The 20,580-nt window shown below is 55.0% G+C and overlaps 1 protein-coding gene across 1 annotated transcript in view; it reads left to right on the forward strand.

The window, feature by feature from the left end:
* Positions 1-20,277, forward strand: part of SDK1 (sidekick cell adhesion molecule 1) — a 530,100-nt gene extending 509,823 nt beyond the window's left edge. Inside the window, exons 40-43 of the mRNA XM_040455762.1 lie at positions 872-1,009; positions 3,808-3,928; positions 4,341-4,470; positions 16,622-20,277. Of these exons, the coding sequence (XP_040311696.1) occupies positions 872-1,009; positions 3,808-3,928; positions 4,341-4,470; positions 16,622-16,873 (641 nt within the window). The 3' untranslated portion in view covers positions 16,874-20,277. The remainder of the gene's footprint in view (positions 1-871; positions 1,010-3,807; positions 3,929-4,340; positions 4,471-16,621) is intronic.
* The last annotated feature ends 303 nt before the right edge of the window (positions 20,278-20,580 follow it).

Here is a 20,580-nt window from a genome sequence, read left to right on the forward strand (position 1 = left end):
AAAAAAAAAAAAAAAAAAGTATCCTTCTTCAAAGCAACTTCTAAATGAAGCTTTTCTGTTCAGTGCCTCAAAAAACACAGGGATAGATGGGCCAGTTCTGCTCAGTTTTGCTGGAGGCGCAAAATAAATAAACTACAACCGCGGCCCTGGGGGAGCCCTGGTGTGGCAGAACAGGCCAGCGGGGAGGCTTCTGTGCAGGGGTGGATGGGATCTAGCACCAGGAGTGAGCAGGAGTCAGACCACGGGGCCCCTAGGCTTGGACTGTGCCCCGTGGCTAACGTGGGGCACCGAAGGCTTTTAGGAAGCGACGGTTTGTTTCCATCTGAGCGAGATCTCTCTGGTGACAGTGTAGGGCGTGGATTGGGGTGAGTCCAGTAGAGGAGAAGCCCCCTGAGAAGAGGCTGTGGCAGGCAGGGGTGGGTGGCGGCCCTGGTGGAGAGGGTAAGGGGACCGCGGGGCCATCCGGGAGGGAAGCCTGGGCCCTAGAAGAGGGGAGGGCATCCAGGCACTCTCACCCTTCCTGTCTTTACCCCGGACGACATCCGCGAGCAGTGGAGGTCACGGGAAGTAGCACGAAGGACGGTGTAGATGGTCAAGGGCAGGGCGAGCTCTGGGAAAGGGCAACGTGGGTGCCACGGGGGCCCCGAGCCCGGTTCCCGCAGGGAAGGAGCAGCGGCCGCAGAGCCCGTCACGCCCGAGCCTGGGTCTGGGAAGCTGGAACCCACGCCAGCCCGTGGTTCCGTCCTCCCGGTGACTCGGGGCTCGTCGCCTCCTCCCTCCCCGCCCCCACCCTGCACAGAGCCCCGCCACCTGTTCCCGGACAGGAGGCAGGAGTCTCCATCACGTGTGACTGTGTTGGTGTGCCCCTCAGCGCAAGTGGAGACCCCGTTCTACGGGGAGTGGTGGTTCCTCCTGGTGATGGCGCTGTCCAGCCTGATCGTCCTGCTGCTGGTGGTGTTTGCTCTGGTCTTGCACGGGCAGAACAAGAGATACAAGAACTGTGGCACAGGTGAGGCGTCTGCCCCCCGGCCCCCCCGCCCCCCGCCACTGTTTTCTCCCATCTCTCCAGGGTCTGTGGGGCCAGCATCCCCTTTGCGGGTGATAAGATAGGCGCAGCGGATTTCCTTCGGGAGGCAGCTGGGTGCAGCGCGCAGGTGTCCTAGAGCTTGGCGGCCCGGACTCTGGCCCTGGCCCTTGTCTCCTGTCCATCGCTTGGGTCGTTTTGGCCTCCCTGCGTCTGTTTTCCCCATAAGCACCATTTCCCAGATGCAGCGGTATTTTTGAACGTGAACTATAACGCGTTAGCCAGAAGCATTGACCAGATGAATCACCAGACTATTCAGTGTCACGGGAACGCAGTGCTGGGCACGTCTCCGAAGCATCGGTGAGGCTCAGGGAGCCGCCGATGGAAACAAGGTGCGGGGTTCAGCCAGACAGCGGTTGAGTTGTACCTCACCTTAAACCCCACGTCCCAGCTCCGCGCCCTCTGGCGCCCGGCTCACCACTGCCTCCCCAGTATGAGCTCCTGGCACACAGAAGGTTCTCAGTAAGTGTCTGTTGCTGAGTGGATCGCCCCCATCAGAGAAATGGACAAACGAACACGGGGCAAAGCTGGACTCCATTTATAGGAAGGTCTGGAACCACCAAAATGAGTGGGAGTTTCTAGAAGACAGAATAGTGGTTGCCTGTTGGGAGAGAAGTATCAACAGAGAAGGTCAGTGAGGGAGCCCCTTGGGGTTCTGGGACCCTGGCAGGTGAGGGAGCCCCTCGGGGTTCATGGGGCTCCATATCTCTACGCCCATGGCAATTACACACGTAGCAAACAAGTCACTCCGGACGTGTCAGATAAGTACACTTTACGCATTTATTCTTCTCGGTTTTTCTTCAGTTCTCCTAATAACCTAGGAGACCACTTCTTGGCACAACCACGGCTGTCTGTTCCATCACAGCTGTAGCTTGGCCGAGAACGTGACCAGCTCCCTGGTGTCACCAGGGCGGCAGGACAGGCCCCATAGCTGGAGCTATTCCCACTGCTCCTCCGTCTTTGCTCCCCAGGAGGCCGGCTCCCTGGTGGGGTCCTCCTGCAAAGGAGCCGGCCCCGTGAGCCCTCAGGGACGAGGGGCTGGGCTGAGCGGCTTCCCCAGCCTCAGCCTCCCAGTTCCATCCATCCCTGTGCCTAACGGGTTAACACAACCAGGCGCCTCACCGTTTGCTTTCCTGGCATTAAGCAATTCATCCCTCCAAGAAAGGGTTTATTTTTTTCTGTATAAATTCACTTCTAACAAGTGTTCGTAAATCAGATTTTATTCCTATGGGATTTACTATGTATGAATGGCATGTCATTTTATTGAGTTAATGCTATTCCAGAATCCTGTGTCTGGCACACAGAAAATCTCCCCGCTTTTCACTCTCCTTCTGCATCTGGAAAACAGCCCCGAAAAGCCAGACCTGACCCAAGCTTCTGATACTCAGCCTCACCCTGGAGTATTAATTTAACATCATAATTGAAGCCTAGAAAAAAAAAAAAAAAAAGGTGTCTACTCGAATGTCTGCCTTCCTGCCGGGAGACACGCAGACCCTAAACCTTCACCGTTCCGGCCCGACAGCCTCCCTCACACACCACCCTTATTGGATTTCCTTTCTGATACTGCTTTTTACCTGCCCACCCGCTCATCAGTCAGCCCCAGACCCCTACTGGCCGGCGAATGACCCACGATCTGCAGGTCTCTGTCCTGCCGGCTTTTCCCGTTGCGTGCACCTAGAGCTTTCCGGACCCTCGGGAAGGGGGGGGGGTGGCGGGCGCTGGTTCAAAGCGGAGAGGGCACCGTGGGGTTTTAACAAAGCTGGAGTGGCCCCTGTCCTGGAGGCGAGCACAGCGGGAGAAAAACAGGTGGGGTCCCTGCCTCCAAGGGCTGTGGTCTGGCCAGGAGAGATGGGAGGTGGACGGTAAGGAACACGCAAGCAGGTGAAAAATAGCGCTGCTGGGATGAGCACCACGGGGGGGCGCTCTACGCATCTCTGGGAGAGGAGGAGGAGAAGGAGGAGGAGGAAGAGGGGGAGGGGGAGGGGGAAGGACGGTCGCTGTCTCGGGTGGTCTGGAAGATGCTCTCTGGTCCTGTGTCGCTTGGGCTGTGAGCTGAAAGAAGGGGACGGTGGGCCAGGAGGACTCTGGGGGAAGGGGACAGACAGCCTTGAGGACAGGAAGACACGGGACTCTCGGCGTCTCCTGTGGTTTCTCCCAAGCTCACGGTTATTCGTTTGATCTGCCGACATAGTTGAGAACACATTTTCACGTGTATTTGTAAACCTATTTTTTTGAGTGGCTTCTCGCGTGTTGACAGATACGTGCGGACGTCAGCACAGCCGGTTCTAGAACATCTTCACCACCCCAGAAAGACCCCGTGTCCCCTGGACTGTCACCCCCTGCAAATCTACTTTCCATTTACTGTTTTATTAGGTGGTCATGAGGTCGTCATTTTGAAATGTATAAAATACTTAATCCTCAACTTTAAAAAAAAAAACGCCGATGCATCCTGAGGGCTCCTCCGTCAATTCTGATAGGAAGGCTGGTGTTTTGGTGTCAGACAAAGCAAACACCACAGTGCTCCGAGCGCTGCGATTAATACGCTGCCGGCTCCCCGGCGAGCCTCCGCCCACCCCGCGCGCCCAGGCGGGTCTGGCCGGGCTCTGGGCCCTGCTTCCAGCGGGAACTCCGTACACCTGTAGGCCGAGCACCTGTGCGGCCCTCAGACCCGCAGCGAGCCCTTGACTGCAGCCCATGAACCCGTTCTCCCGTCCCGGCTCTAGGGAAGAACATCTCCAACATGGAGGAGACCGTGACCCTGGACAATGGAGGGTTTGCCGCCTTGGAGCTCAACAGCCGCCACCTCAATGTCAAGAACACCTTCTCAAAGAAGAACGGGACCAGGTAGGGACGCAGCGCCCGTAACCTACCTGGGCCACGTCTGCCCAATGGTCTGGCCGCGGGCATGTCGCCGTGCCCACGGGCACCCGCCACAACCCAACAGGGCCGCGTTGAGTCTGGGGGGGGGGGGCGCACATGGCAGGGGGCCCGGGGCATCCTTCCTCCCGTTCCAGAGATGTAAAAAGAAGGCCCGTCTCGGGCGCGGAGGGGCGTGGTCTCGGGAGGCCGAGCGCCCCGCAGGCTGGCTGAGCGTGAGGGAGTCCCTGCTTCTCGGGCAGACGGGTGCCACCAGAATGGACGTCCACCCATCCCAACAGGGCAGCAGCCAGAGGACGGGTCAGGAGGGCCCCGGGGAGGTAGCTGCGGCCCGGATATCTGAGCCCGTGTCCGTCCCGTGGGCGGCGTCCTGTCCTAGGTCCCCACCCCGGCCCAGCCCCGGCGGGCTGCACTACTCAGACGAGGACATCTGCAACAAATACAACAGCGCCGTGCTGACCGAGAGCACAAACCTCAAGGAGAAGTCTGTGGACGCTTCGGAATCTGAGGTCAGTGCACACGGCCTCTGTCCCCGCTTCTGTGCCAAGCCCTCTGCCTTCCCGAGGTGCTGCCCCCCTGGTCCCTGCGGAGTTGAGGGGCAGCAGGGCCAGGGGCAAATGAGTCCCTTTGACCGATGAGGAAAGTACATGCTGGGACTCCTTCAGACCCAGAGGTCACTGCCCCCCGGGCCAGCTCTCACATCAGCACCTCGGCCAAAGGGGCTTCCGGTCCCGAAGCCACTTGACTTTCCGTTTGGCTTCCGTAAATAAACGGTGTTTTCTGGTGGTGACCGTAGAACCTGCCCTCTAGACCCCGGCTGGAGTGGCAGACGGCCTGAGCCCCCAAAACCCTCAGAACCTGGGACCCCGTGCCCGGCAGCCCCTTCCCCTCCCACCCGCCCCGCTTTGTGCTGAAGCGGGATTGAGCCAACGCCGTTCAGGGACAGTTACAGGGTCTGGTGAGCCCTGACCTGAGGCTTGTCTCTGTCCTCACTGAGCAGATGGACCAGGGGGGTGTTGCCCTCGCAGATGTGACCCCCACCCGGGACCCGTGGGCCTGCATCTGCGAGGCGTCCTGTGTGTCTGAGTGCTCACTCGTGCAGCTGAGCACACAGTGCGAGGCCTCCGTCGGGGCAGGCCGGGGAGGGTGTCGTCCAGAGAGGAGGCAGCCGTGGGAGACTCCAGGAGGGGTCAGCCTTCCCTGCCCCCCGGGAAGTGCCTTTCCCCACAAGCGTGCTGCCTCAGGGTCTGACAGCGTCTGACCCTAAGGAGCAAAGCCAGCCGAAGTGACGGTTTGAGGGGTGGGTCCCTATCAGTCCTAAACGTCTTTATTTCAGACGTGCCCGGTGTTGAGAGGGAGGAAAATCACCAAGCCGTTTGCTAGGCACGTACGCCTGCCCCACCTCTTGACATCCATACTCTAAATCAATATTTAATCTAAAATAAGTCCCACCTTCATTTGGACCCGAATTCAGGCCTTATCAAGCCCCGAGGCTCAATAAAATGGCTTCTTTGAAGTTGTGGTTAGTATGTGAACTCCAAGTGAGACGGACGGCAGGTGGCTGTCGAGGTGACACCGGGTCCGCTCTGCTTCGAGTTTCCTGTTTACAGAGGACGCCGGGCGCCCCGTCTGTGCCGTTGCCTTGGGCACGGTGCAAACAGCAAGCAGCAGCCGATGTTGCATTTGTCTGAAGTCAAGGGCTCTCGAGCGAAACGCTGCAGAAGTGACCTGGCTTTTTGTGAGAAGGAAACAGCAGCTTTTGTCTAGCTTTCTCTAGCTGCTTGCGCCAAAAGCAGCACGTTGGAAAGGGGTACGACGGCCTTGCGGCAGGCACTGCGTGTGCCAGCAACTTCGAGATGCATTCGCATGGCCTGTGCTGGGCGTCTGTCCTCAGTTCTCGCCAGCACACCCTGCGGGTGGAGTGAACAACGGTCCAACGGGGCTCAGGCACTACTTGCGCCACTATGGTCCAGGCACGCTCTTCCATTTTTTATTTGTTTGTTTTTTTTTTTAATGTTTTATTTATATTTGAGAGAGAGAGGCAGAGTGCGAGCAGGGGAGGGGCAGAGGGACAGACACAGAATCCGAAGCAGGCTCTGGGCTCCGAGCTGTCAGCACAGAGCCCGACGTGGGGCTCGAACCCACGAGCAGTGAGATCGTGACCTGAGCCGACGTCGGACGCTTAACCGACTGAGCCGCCAGGCGCCCAGGCGTGCTCTCTCAATGCTCACACCAGTCCCATGAGGTAGGGCGATTCTCCCCGCTGGCCAGCCAGCAAGACTAAGTCTGAGGTCATCCAGAGCTCAGCCAGGCCCTGGCCTCCACCGGCTCCTCTTGACCCCTGGGGGCAGCGGCCATGTCGAGAGCGGCCAGAGTTGGAGGCACAAATTCTGAACTCTGTGTTCATGGGAGCATTCTCAAAATGGGTAGACGGGCAGCAGTCTGTTTGTCCTCTCGTGCCTGTGGGATGTTTGGAGATGCCAATTCAGCTGGTTTTTACAGACAGTTAGTAAACGTATACAGGCACCGAGCTAGTCGTATGCACACGTGCACATGCCCGTATACCTACATACAAACACACACGTCCAGAGGTGGAGCTTGAAGGAGGAAGGGAAGGAGCTGATGGGGGCAGTGGGGGAGGAGGGCAGGCATAGGAGAGAGGGACGTAGATTTCACACTAAGCCCTGCGGGGAGGTAGCCGTGATCCTCATATAATAGAGGACAAAGCTGGAGCTTACAGAAGTTTTTACGTCTTCCCTGCACACATGCTGCTGGGGTGAGCTTGAGCGGCCGACCTGAGCCAGACTCCCAGTGCTGTCCCTCCCAGCAGACCCGACACCCAGAACTGAGCCGTCCCAGCTCCACGGCTGTGGCTGAGTGAGTGAGGGGCCTGCCTTCCTCTTGGCAAGCCCTGTGCCAGGAGGAAGGGGCTCCTTTTATAATTCCCACAGATGCCTCTCATGGTTCCTAATGCTTTTTGGGTCAAGGGCTCTATCAGGAAGCTGACGAGAGGTGTGGACGCTCTATGTACATGCAGAAATTCTCCTAGGATCTGGGGTCCAGGCCCCCAGGAAGCTCTGACGGTCATCTCTAGCTGAGGTCCCATGGAGTCCACCGAGAACTCCCGTCCTGTCTGCTCCTGGGTCCTCGGGTAGACACAGTGAGGCCTATCCTTTTTCCAGAGTTCTTAGCTTTCTAATCTTGCTGGGTCCTATCTGTGAACCATATGGATTTGGGAGATGTGTAAGCACCAGATATCCACAGGGTCCCAACAGAGGGACCTGGGGACTTCCGTCATCATGGAAGCACCAGCTCAGATGGAGAGTTTGCTGTGAACCGCATTGATTAAACAGCCTGACTGAGATATAATTCACATAGCACACAATTCACTCATTTGGAACGTTGGTTATTTAGGAGTGTTTTTTTTAATTTTCTCGTAGTTGTGACTTTCCCAAATGACCTTCTGTTATTGATTTTTTTTTTTTTAATTTTATTCCATTGTGGTCTGGGAACATGCTTTGTATATTTTCAATCCTTTTAAATGTATTGAGTCTTGTTTCATGGAGTTTCACACCAGTCCCATGAGGTAGGGCGATTGAGTAGTCCACTTGAAAAAACAAAGTGTTATTCTGCAGTTGTGTGGAATGGTCTGGATGTGTCTGTTAGGGCTGGCTGGTTTACAGTGTTGTGGCAGTCACCTGGATTTCTGATCTTCTGCCGTCCATTCATGTACTCAAATCTCCAACTACTGTTGTTGAACTCTCGATTTCTCACTCCAATTCAGCCAGTTTATTTTCATGTGTTTCAGGGGCTCTGTTTTAGATGTATGTTTATAATAGTTCTGTCTTGTGGATGGATTGGCCCCTTCATCAGAATAGCATGGCCCTTTTTGTCCCTAGTAACAATTTTGCCTTCACGATTATTTTGTCTGATACTACTCAGCCACCCCAGGTCTCTTTTGGTCATTGTATGTTACTTCCATTCTTGTACTTTCAACCTATTTGTATCTTTGAATCCAGAATGTATCTCTTACAGGCAGCATAGAGCTGGAGTGGTTTTTCTTTCGGCCAATCTCTGCCTTTTGAATGGATTGTTTAATCCATTCACATTTAATACAATGACCGCTAAGGTAGACTTTACATCTGCTATTTTGATATTTGTCTTTTATATGTCTCGTGTCTTTATTCCTCTTTCTTTCCTGCTTACTTTCTTCTTTTTTAAGTGAAGTTTTCCAGTGTACCACTTTAATTCTCTTGTTTTTGCTTTTACTCTATTTTTTCAGTTATTTTTGTTAGTGATTGCTTTGGTATCAACATTTACTTAAGATTTATGCTAAATCTCAGTGATGTCTAAAAAGTTTATTCCTATATAGCTGTCTGGCCTGCTCCCCTTTCTGTGCTGTCATTTATTATTATACATGATGTCTGTAAATCCATAATGTTACAAACGCAAGGATGCATTTTTATAGTTACTACTTTACAGAACTCTACATCTTTTAAGGAAGTCGAGATGAGAAAGGAGAACAAATATATATCTGGAGTTTACCATTTTACCCGTCTTGTATACTATTCATTTCTTCCAGCAGATTCAAGTTGCCATTGGGCGTCATTTCTTCACTCAGCTGCTTCCTTTGTTCTGTTTGTTAAATATGTCACATTTCTGGGGCATCTGTGTGGCTCAGTCATTTAAGCATCTGACTTCGGCTCAGGTTATGATCTCGCCATTCATGAGTTCAAGTCCCAGGTCGGGCTCTGTGCCGACAACTCGGAGCCTGGAGCCTGTGTACGATTCCCTATCTTCCTCTCTCTCTCTGCCCGTCCCCCACTCACACTCTGTCTCAAAAATAAATTAACGTTAAAAAAAAATTTAATAAAAAAAAATGTCACATTTCTGTACATCATAGGCCCAACAATACAATTATATACATATCACTGTATGCAATTGCTTTTTAATTGAGGTAAGAGAAGAAAGATGCTATCTTTCATAATTACCCATGTGTGATCATCTTGGTCATTGCCTTTTCTTTTACACTTCTGCTTATGTCACCTGCTTTCAACCTGACAGTCTTCCTGTAGTATCTCTTGTAAGGCAGGTTGGATAGTGATGAATTTTCCTGCCTCTACTTATCTAGGGGTGCCTTTATTTCACCTTCATTTTTGAAAGCAGTTCTGCTGAACACAAGATCCTTGGTTAGCAGTTTTTATTCAACACTTTGAATACACTTCCCCATTGCCTTCTGTCCCCCATCTTTTTCCTTTCTGATCAGAAGCCAACTCTGACCATTATTTGAGTTCCCTTGTCCATGATTTGAAGAATTTCTTTGTCTTTTTGGCTGTGAGGCGTCTGGGTGTGGACTTACTTGGTGTTTATGGAGATTTTCTGCGTGTAAATGAATGCTTCTGAGCAAATCTGGGAAGTCGTAAGCCATTTCTTCCCCTGTGTTTTCTTCTTCTGTCTTTCTGCTCTCGTCCTGGTGCTCTCATGACCATCTCGTGTGTGGGTGTACTCAGCATTGTCCTGCATATGTCAGGTGCTCTTTTCTTTCATTATTGTTCTTCTCCTTCGTGTGTGTTCATGCTTTTTCTTCTCTTTTCCAGGGTGCATAATCTCTGTTGATACGTCCCCGTGGCCTGACTCTTTGTTCTGCCAGACCTAGCGTACCGTCGGGCGCCTCCAATGAATTGTTTATTTTGGCCATTGTATTTTTCAATGCCAAAACTTCTTATTTGGTCCTTTTAAAATCATTTCTCTATTGATATGTTCTACTTGGCACAGTATCATCATCTTCCATTCTTTAAACTTAGCTTCCTTTAGTTCTGTGACTAGATTGTAATAGCTGCTTTCAAAATCTTTGTTTGCCAACACTCGAGTCTCCTCAGACGCTGCCTGCTTTTTGCTGCAGGTGTGGAACACACTGTCCTGTTTTTCTGAAAACGGTTCATTTTTGTTAATGTATTGTGCCAACTGTGAATACTGATATCCTCTACCCCGAGGATCATTCTCGTTGTCTGCGTGTTTAGTGGGCTGGCTGGACTAGTTCAGTGGAAGACTGTCTCCCCCAGGGGTGGATTCTCTTATGCCACACTCCTGAGAAGTACAGTCTTAGGAACACATTCAGGACCCCTGAATACCCGGGATGACGATGGTCCCAGCCAGGCTTTCTTTGTCTCGTTTTCTCACCCCCTATTAAGATTCTGGATGGTCTGTTGGTATTGGTATCACACCCAGCTCTTAACCTTTACCACTTGCTAGCTCGATTATTTTTCACGATGCCCTGGGCTATATATTACGCTATAGCTTGCTCCAGTTAAGGGGCAGCCCTCCTGCAGTAGCAGGATGTTATCAATCTGAATTCTGCTCTGACCCCAAGGAGGCTCTCCTTAGCTGTCTCTTTCCGTGGTTCTCTCTGTGAAACTTCTGGCTGGTTTATTGCTTCACTTGTTACAATCACAGAACTACCAGCTTCCTCTTAATTTCTTATGCGGAAGGATTCCACTGTTTTCGGCAGTGCCCTTAGGCATGCTTTGTTCCAAACAAAGCCATTCCCTTTAGGAGAGTCGGGATCTCTCTGTTCTAATGGACTGTCTCTCCCCACTGTGCAGGACTTCTGTGTCACAGCACCAAAGCTGGGGGTGGGGACAGTGGCCCTCTTCGCCCATAGGGACACACCTGCCGTGCAGGTAGGGCACTGGGTGGAGACGATAGTCCCTGATCTTCTGGGCTTGCCCCTCTGGTATAAAACTTCTTCCCTACAAGCTAGCTGAGGCAGCGGCCGTTGGGGCTCAGTATTCTCAACCTGCCACAAGTGGTGTAGACCGTCCGGCCCAGGGGTAAAGACAGGGTGAGGGAAGGGAACCCGGTTCTCTCGACCGTACCTGCCGAGCTGCTGTCACACGGAGCTGGGGGTCAGAGGCGGGGGGTGATGCAGGTCACGGCTCGAGTGCCTCAGACTCTTGCTGTTCTTGGTGGAGTAAATCTTCCTCCATTTGCTCTCTGTCCCGGCCACGATTCCCAGCGACTTTAGAGGCCTGTTTATAAAATAACTTTCTCCAGTTAAATCATTGTCTCTCTTGGAAGGCAATCTGCTGGCTCCTCACCGGCCATCCTGGAAGCACCTTTTGCCTTTGTAATGGATGGTTCTGATATTCAGAGGGGAGAAGCATGGGCCAAGGTTTCCTAAAGACGGTGATGATTTCTGGCCCGGCCCCTTAACCCCAAATTCACAGGAATAGAGGCAAATTACCGAACTGCAGACAGAGCCCTCAGAGAGATGAGCAAGGGTCCCAGAGAGAAGAGACCCTGGGTGGGGCAGCAGAACATACGGTTAGCACCTGTTCCAAAGAGGACCACCTAATAAGTGACTTGCACTTGCATTTAGATTTCAGTTTTTGTTTTTAAGTGTATTTATTTTTGACAGAGAGAGACAGAGAGAGAGAGAGAGGGAGAGTGAGCTGGGGAGGGACAGAGAGAGGGAGACACAGAATCCAAAGCAGGTTCCGGGCTCTGAGCTGTCAGTGCAGAGCCCGATGCGGGGCTCATCGTGAACCGCGAGATCATGACCTGAGCGGAAGTCGGATGCTTAACCGACTGAGCCCCCCAGGAGCCCCGTGCGTTCAGATTTCAGATACTGATCCTCCCTACCAGAGGCAGCGTCTGGGTTTAAAAACATTGTACACGGAGATGTCAGGAGTGGAAAGTAAGACGCGTTCTTGGCCCTGGATTTAGTCAACAGTTTGAGGCAATGTGGCTCAGGAGTGAGGAGGGTAATGCCCTTCCTCCCGGCCCCCCTCCTCTCCAGAGCCCGGGGAAGTAAGGAGATGGAAACCCTATGCGATCTTTGCTGGAAGAGGTCTTCTGCGAAGCTAATATTTCACCACGAAAACGGCGATGTCGTCCTCTTGTCCCCAGGACGTTTTTAACTATTTTCAGAAACAGTGCTTGAAGTGGAAATTCTGTGAATGGGATCACGGGAGCACAAGAACCTGACGAGAGCCGCTGTGAGTTAGGCCGTCAGTGTCTCGTGGCATGAGCCATGGCCCTTTGTCCGTCTCTGGTTAGGGATGAGAGGCTTTGTCTTTCACGCAGGGCTGCTGTTCAAGTCGCGTTATAAAAATCGTTTTCAAGATCCCAAGAAACAGTTCTCAAAATTTCTCCCGCTCCAACCTAGACCAACACCCCCCCGTACCTAATTAATTCCCTAATATTATTTGACTCTCTCATCTTGAAAATATAATACCAAGAGTGTTGAGATTATCTTTCTTAGCTTCTTGCCAGGCATCTGTGCACCTTTAGAAACTGCCACCACATCCAATCACCTGCTGTCCTTCTGTGGTTTCCGGGGAAACCAACACACATCGCTACTTCGGATCACACAGGAAACTTAAAAAAAAAAAAAATAGGACCCTGCAGCATTGCCTTTTCGTCAGTAATTCTAGCTCACTAAGATACATCCCCATTAAAAAATAATAATGTCATATAAACAATAAACAGAGCAGGCGGGGGGAGGATGGCATTTAAGTCACTGCTCTCTGGTGGAGGTAATGGGGAGGGCTGAGCAGGCTCCGAGAAGCCTGGCCTGTGTGTCATGTGACCGTCCGCTCTTGGGCTCCTGCCTTTCCTGTCTCTCTGCAGGATGGTCTTAACCTCTCCCAGCAGCTCTTGGCTGGGTCTGTGGGCCCTGCCCGCTCAGGGCTCGTAGCCACCTAAAGGGCGGGGCTCTTCCTGTGCAGCACAAAGAGTCCCAGAGAGGATTCTGATTGGCTCAGCTTAAGTCACATGTATACCCACTAGCCAATCACTGTTTAAGGCGGGGAGGAGCCATTCAGCCCATGTGACAAGGAAAGGCAGAGAAGGCTCACTTCCTGAGGTTCCTTCGGGAAGGTCCAAGCCCAGACCTGGGACATCACTGTGAGCCAGACAGCCCCCCGGGCCTCTTCTTAGCACCCGCATGTCACCGAGCCCTCTCTCCATGCTATAGGACCTTTAGGTCCGTGGCCGGGAATATACGGAATGATGTAACAGCTGAACACATGTCCAGTGAAACCGTGTGAGCACGCCGGGGTGGGACACGGGAGGCATTCATACCTGAGCAAGGTTGGACGTGCCCGTAGAAAGGCTGCCTCCTGCAAGAACTCGGGAGTGCCTTCTAGACCAGACTGCCACCCCTCCCCCTCCCACCCAGTGCCACTTGGCCACTGGGAGCCCGGCTTCTCGACGGCCCAGACAGCTTCAGGAGGAGGGGCGGACAGGGGTAGCAAGAAGAGGGAGAGGTGCCTGAAGGGTCACCACCCGGGTGCCCGACAGGTCTGCCAAAGCGGAACCACCAGCACGGGTGACTTCTGCGTGTGGTGATGTCCCCCGACGCGGAGACCTGACGGAAGACTGAGCACATAAAGTGTCCTTCTAACCTTTCATACGGCTGTGCTCAAAGGTGTCCCGAAGTGTTACTAGAAAGGCTTTCTTCATTTCTGCCACCTTTGGCTGTGATACGGCGCTGGGTCTGGCCCCGCCCTGTCCCTGGCCACTGTCAGACACAAAGCGAGGAGACTGAACCTAAGTGCCCTTGCTCACGTTTTTCCTCACTCACAACCGGGGGAGGGGGGGAGGGGGCGGCCCGAGCACCGCAGGGTACAGGGTGAAGAGGGAGAAAACCTTGAATCTTACATTCACTCGTCAGATGACCACGACCTCTGACCCCGGTGCGTGAAGCCTCAATCCTGAGTGTTCTGTGACTTTGCCGAGAGGACGACACCCCCGACATAGCTCAGCATGAGCTCTTTTCTCCTAAGTCAGGAATTTGGAACCAAGATACGGTGTCTGCAGAAGGGACAGACCCAACTCAGGGACCGATAACGGATCCCGCCAGCTTCCTTCAGGTGACCCTTGTTGTCGTTCCTACCTGTCTCGGTTTACACAGAGCTTTGCCTCAGAAGCCCCTCGAGGCCTCTGGAAAACAGACGAAGGATAAACCTTAGCCACCAGAAGTACACGTGCCGTATCTCTTCACCTGCAGCCCTCCAGGCCAGATAGTTTAAGAATTCGGCGTTTCTCAGGGGTGGGATATATACATCGTATGTTACGTAGCATCCCCGGCAGGGCACGTTACGTTACGAGCACGTTAGTATTTCTGCAGCAGAATCTGCAAATATCCACACTAAATAGCTGCACGTCAGTTCAGCTCAGGGTCATAGCTGCCAGAGTAGCTCCACGTAGGTCAGACTTTGCCACCAGGTGAGCTACAAACACTGCTTTTGATTTTCAGAGCACGGAGGGTTTTGGAATCACGAGCGGGGGTTTGTGAGTCGGGTCAGCAGACACGAAGGAGACCCCGGAGCAGAGAACCGGTTCCGCACCAGCAGGGGCCCCAGGGCTGCAAGGCTCCCCCTCGGCTCCTACCCCGCCTGGGCTGCTGGGCAACTGGCCCGTCTCTCTCTGAGCTTCTTTCTTCATCCATAAAATAGGAACAAAAAGGAACCATGCGGTTTCAGGGACTCCGCAGGGGTTAATCTGTATGTAGTCGCGTCTCCTAAAAAGAAGCTGCTCTTAGGTCTGTGGTCTGTTGTCACCCTCACCGCCCAGTGATGGAGGAACTAATGTTCCCTGCATCTCGGGCTGTGTCGGGAGAGGACAGTCATCAGACCTGCACTTATGTGAGCTCTGACTCCGTACAAAGCAGAGGAGCCACAGAGGTGTTTAGCTGCCGACAGCTGACTGTGCCATAAGGCACAGGTCCCAAGAAGTCTCAAATCTGTGACTTACCATTACTTTCCTGTAAATGTTCCAGTGAGAGCCCGATTCTCGAGTCGGTGTCTGGAAACTCCTGGGAGTCCAGCTCCCGCCATGTCCACAAGGGGCTTCTGCACAGCCTAGGTGCCACCTGCTCTTACCGGCTGACAGGACGCAGTCCCCAGATGGAGCATGACGTGGGCCGTTCGCTCCCCATCAGATGAGGGACAGTGACTCAGAGCACCAAGGGACCCTCTGCCTTCCCTCAGTCTCAACACAGCCGACACATTGAATGAGTCCTGCCCTCACTCCAGCCTGGCCACTGATGGGAATCCTCCCAGAGCTTCTGAGAAACACACAGTCCCCAGCCCTAGCCCAGGCCCACTCCGTCAGGAAGCGTACCCAGTAATCTGTGCTCTCCCCAAACTTCCCTGCTGATTCTGAGACAGCATTTGGGGGTGTCCCACACCTTCATACCAGCCGGGCCTCCTGAGACCCTCCTGGAGAGAGAAAAAAGGGCGGGTGTGGCCGTGTCAGGGACGGAGCCCAGGCAGGGCACCTTGGAATGGAGACGCTTTATCCAGCCGCAGGCTCCCGCCCTGGCCTTGAACTCAAAAGGCTAGATGGCCGCATGTCTGTAGACCCGTATTTGGCGTTTTCAAGGCGTCAGTGGCCTCTGCGAGGTCCCCGGTGGTGCAGGGAGGAACCCACTGTGTTTCCAAAGGAGGGGTGGGGGGGCGTGTCTCGTGTGGGGCCCAGCAGCCGACCCGGCCAGCCTGTGGGCAGGGGGCAGGCCCCCCGGGGGTACTCGAAGTTCCTCTGGGGCAGGAAGGTGGGAGCCTCCACCCTCTTGGGAAAACGGTCTTCACTGTCTCTGTTAATGGCACCTCAGTGACTTGACATCAGTCCCCAAACCACAAAACAGGGTTTTGCTTTAAGAACGTGAACATAGAAACTATGTGGACTAAATGTTCTCAGTGGAATCTGCTGATTTACTTTTCTTATAAAGACGGGGAGAAAACCCCCTCAGCCTGGCCTTCACCCATCAACGAGGCTGGCTCTTGTGTGTGGCCGGAGGGGTCGGGTCTCAGGGCCTGGGGAGGGAGGAGTCGACGGCCGCTGTAGACGTCGTGGCTCCCTAGGGCCCCTGTCCTCGGTAGCCTCCCCTCTGAGATCTGCACGGATGTGACATCACACGGACATTTGTATCCCGCAGAGGTCACCCTGTCCTCACCTCCATGTGTGCTCAGGGCCGGCTCCCTTCGGTCTAGTGCAGCCTACACCGTAGTCCTGGGCAAGCCGAGGACCCTGGACCACTCTTACCCCCACCCCCTCCCAGGAGCTCTGCCTTGGGAGGGCACAGAGCACCCCCTTGAGGCTGTGTAGACCTCTCCCGGGTCAGAGGATGAAGTGTACACCTGTCCTGGGGCAGAAGTGCAGTGCAGACCCCTCCTGGGACGGGCTCACGCACCCCGAGGGGTCAGGCGCAGACTCGGGCAGCTGGGACAGCACGTGGTCCCTGTCTCAGGGCAGCGGAGGTGCTGAGCTCGGGCGGGGGAGGGGGGCGTACCTCGGGTGGAGTGTGGGGTGGCCTGGGGGGCGGGAGAAGGGAAGAGGGTGGGACACCGTGGACACAAGCCAGCTCACTTTGGGTGGCTTTCACTGGTGTGGCCGCCTGGCCACCCCTTGCTTCCAGCTCAGCCCCCCTGCCCGTGGCCACCCTCCCCCTGTGCCTGCCCTTCTCCCGTGGCCACGGGTCCCCACCAAGGCCACCCCCTGCCCTCGCCCACGGCCACCCCGTCCCCTCCCCATGCCCACCGTCCTCTGTGGCTGACCTCCCCCTCCCCCATGAGCACTCATGCCCTCCCCCACGCCCACCCCCTCCCCGGCACCTGCTGCCGCCCAAGGCCCGCTCACGCCTGGCTGTCTCCCCAGGGCACCGACTCCGAATCTGAGGACACGCCCCCCCAGCACTCCTTCGTCAACCACTACATGAGCGACCCCACCTACTACAACTCGTGGAAGCGGCGAGCCCCGGGCGGGCGCGCCCCGCACAGGTACGAGGCGGTGGCGGGCGGCGAGGCGGGGCCGCACCTGCACACGGTGGTCACCACACAAAGCGCCGTGTTCGCGCCCGCGGGCCCCGGCGCCCGGACTCCGCTCACCGGCTTCTCCTCCTTCGTGTGACGGCCGCGGCGGGGCCTCCGCGCACCTTCCAGCCTCCTTTTGTTAAGACAATCAACTCCAGTAACTGAGCTCAAGCTTTTGTTCAAACAAGAATTCTGATAAGTGATGATTTTACCTACTTGTGAACACTAGATTTCAATTAGAAAGGTTTTTTTAACGGCTTTTTGTAACATCGCTGCAGGAAGCGGGTTTCTTTGTTTTCTTTTCTTTTTACGAGAAGGTGTATTTCAGTGGTGCGGTGGCGAGGGGACCCCAGACCCCCCCCCCCAGTCCTGGGTGTCTCCATCCCACGCCAAGTAGGGAGGCTGCGGGGGGAGGGGGGCAGGAGGAGCGGGGGTCAAGTGCGATGTCCGCCCACGTCCAGGCCACTCCTTCCTCTTCTCTACCTCCTGTGCCTCCGGAGAACCAGCCTGCTCCCGCCCGCTCCTGGCCTCTGCGGAGCGAAGTGTGTGCCCCGGGGCTGAGCGCTTCTCGGCCCGACCCCATCCATCTCTGAAATATTCTCACTCCGCAGTTTGTAGGCAAGGAATCGGCTTTCAGGTTCCTGGCGAGGGGGCAAGAGACTCCGAGGGGGGGGTCCTCTGGCCGGCTGACGGCTCAGCGGTCGCACCTTGCATCATTCCAGTGGTGAAATCCCCCCCCCCCCCCCGGGGCTTTTCTCTTCCTTACTTTGCCTGAAGCCAACGGCGCAGAGCAGGGACCCACCCCCAGGGCTGCGAGTGGGCGCGGGCCCTCCCTTCTCGAGCGTGTCCTTCCCGTGAACAGCACACGGCCCACCCCGCGAACCCAGAGAGAGCGAGACGGCGCTTTCAGAATTGCTTGTGGTGTAAGAGGCGTGCGTTGTTAACCAGAGGATTTTTTAAATCTTTTTATCTTTTTTTAAACTATGTCACATGAAATGAATGAGTCTCTGCTGTCTCCAGGTGCCTTTTTATTAATTGTTTAGCTTTGTACATGAGAAAGACGGAAAGCGTCGGTGTCTCCAAATAAAGCGAAACAGCTCTGAGAAAGTGGGGCCCCGAATTGCCTCCTCCCCGCCAGGCCTCCCGCGAACGCGGCCCCCCCCCCCGGTCTCCTTGTCCCGCCCGCTGCCCAGCCCAGCTTTCAGCCTTAACAGGTTTTCTGGAAACTATTTTTTCCCCCCTTTGCTACTTTAGTTTTCATCTTTTAGCTACGTGAGAATAGCATGAACTACTTTGAAATTTCGAGAGCCCGAAGTGTAGCTGTGACTCCAGCCATCCCATTATTCTTCCAAGAGGTGGCCGAGGTGACTGAGGAGCCGGCAGCCAACCCCCCAGGCCAGAGCCGAGGTCCAGGTGTAACCGGCGGGCGCCCAGAGCTCCTGGAGGGCCCCGCGTCCCCACCTCGCTAGCAGGAGGGTGGCCGTGACAATGCGCAGCCACCCTGTCGACACCCCCAAGGAGCAGGGGTGACCTGTGACCTGCCAGTGCCCTGACGGTAGGGGAGCCGGTCCTGTGGCCCCATATAGAGCGTGTGGTATCTCCTCGGCTCTAGTCCGTCTACACTTCCGTCGGGCCCTCTGCTTTCCCAGCGGCCGCCTGTGGCCCCCGGAGGCTAAGGAGAGTTTTGTGTTGGGTGAAAAGCCCCTTTTCAGTTTTTCCAACAGTTGACGGTGTGGAAAGGTTCCTCTCTCTCTCCTCTCCTCTCCTCTCCTTTTCCTTCCCTCCCTTCCTTCTCTCCTTCCTGCCTTCTTTTTCTGAGCGGAGGCAGAAATATTCTAAACCAAAAATCCTAGATGCTCTGCCCAAAGCCACTTGTGCGTGAGAATCACCCCCAACAGTTCACCGGACAGGACGCACCTCGGGGCCCCAAGCCCGGCTCCGTCCTCTCGGCCCCAGGACGGCCGGCGAGGGGGCAGGAACCCGCGCGAGGCGACAGGCTGCAAGCTGAACTTCTTGGAAGACAGATGCCTGGTGGAGAACACGGACAAACTGCCTTCTGTGCACTTCGAGCTCTAAGCCATACGGACTTCGCTTTAAAATATGGGGGAAAGTGTTGTCACGTCTCAGAATGAGGACCCTTTGGTTGGAGGTGTGTTCTTTGCTTTGGGGTTTTTGCGACAACATGAAGCTTCTTTTCAGGTTCATTATATTTCCTGTACTTTCTCTTTCTCTGCTTTGACTGAACTTTTTGTGTATGGGATCGTCTGTCTGAGGCTCTGCTGGCACCGTGGCTGCTGACGGACTGTTAGCACCTGCCCCCCCCCCCCGCCCCCCGCCCTGTCCCTCGGGGGCCCTGGCCCATGAGAGACACCTGCACCAAAGCAACAGACTGGGCGTCCGCAGTTGGGTTTCAGCCTCCCCAGGCAGTGTGGGCATCCACGAGCATCAGTCCCCAGCCTCTCACCTTGTAAGGAGAAAAACAGACACCACACCATAGGAGAATAGGTATTGATTGGATTTTAATCTCCGTCCAAGAACAGAACGAGCAACGTTTCTCCAGCCACGACCAGACGAAATGTCCTCATCTCGCCTTCTTCTGTAGTGACGTCATTCGGGTGCCTTACGGTGAGCAGTGGCCGAGCCCCCCCCCCCCCCCGTGCACTCCCTCATCGCTCACCGGGCAGGTCGTTGGGCGATGAGCTGACCTTCCCGTGTGAGGGTGAGCCAGCAAAGCGGCCAGGCGGGGCCGGGCTCTGTCAGAGCTGGAGGGACGGGACGGGCTGGCCCTCTCCGCTCGGGCACCAGGGCACGGGTTTCCAGGCAGGCGAGCGGCGGGGGTGGCTGCGGGCGGTCCCCGCACCCAACGGGCATTAAGCACATCAGCAAGGCCTCACGCACCCCTTCCTGAATAAATTGGCCCAGAGCGAACCCTGTCCTGCCCCAGCCTTGCCTTCCGTTTCACTCACCGCCGTGCTTGTAAGGCGTACTCGATTCAGCGTCGTAGCAGAGGACGGTGTGACGTAGGGCAACGTGGGGGCGCGTCCCCCGCGCCGCGAGCGACGGCGGAGGCCCTCGGCCAGGGAATCCGTCCAGGTCGCGGGGAGGAAGGGTCGCGCGCACGCTGTAAACTTCTTTTGATGCTGTGCTTGTATTTGACCACGACTGGGCTGAAGCATGGTGTTTGCGTAACGGATCATAGCATGGTCTCTAGTTTTTACGAATTCTCGGCACACGGTATAGTCGTTCTCCCAATGAGCAATCCACCCGCGTATCCAAATCTGGCTCTCTTGAACTCGGCATCCCAGTAGCCTGGATCCGGTCCGGAAGGCGGGAACACCGCAGCAACCCGTGACCCGAGCTAGTCTGCTGAGGCTCTTCTCCATTCCTCTCAGCGTCGTCTTCCGGTTTATCGAGAGCTTAGGTCAGTCCTGAAGTTTTCCCGGCAATGTTTTCTGGAGTTGTGCAGAATCCCAGATCTCATTTGGAAAAAAAAAAAAAAAATGTAGGATGACAGAGAGGTGCTATGGGTACGATTTTTAATAAAAACATCATTTTGTTCCTTATGTGCTCGTGATTTTCTTCAAGTATTGACGAAATGCCTCCTGAATTCTAGGCCTGTAAAGACTAGGTTCTGAGGCTCAGCCCCAGTGTGGTCCTGAACCACACGCACAGCCGTCCCAGGCCCCACGCCTGTCGAGATGCAGACGTCACAGGGATTTAAGCGCTCCCGGGGAGAGACACGTCAGGGGCACCACGTAGCCACGTATCCTGTGAACAGTGGCCTTCCTCAGCCCCAGCCCCCCC

The sequence above is a fragment of the Herpailurus yagouaroundi genome, unplaced genomic scaffold (genome assembly GCF_014898765.1).
Source record: "Herpailurus yagouaroundi ecotype Mexico unplaced genomic scaffold, PumYag 216, whole genome shotgun sequence".
NCBI classification, from domain to species: domain Eukaryota; kingdom Metazoa; phylum Chordata; class Mammalia; order Carnivora; family Felidae; genus Herpailurus; species Herpailurus yagouaroundi.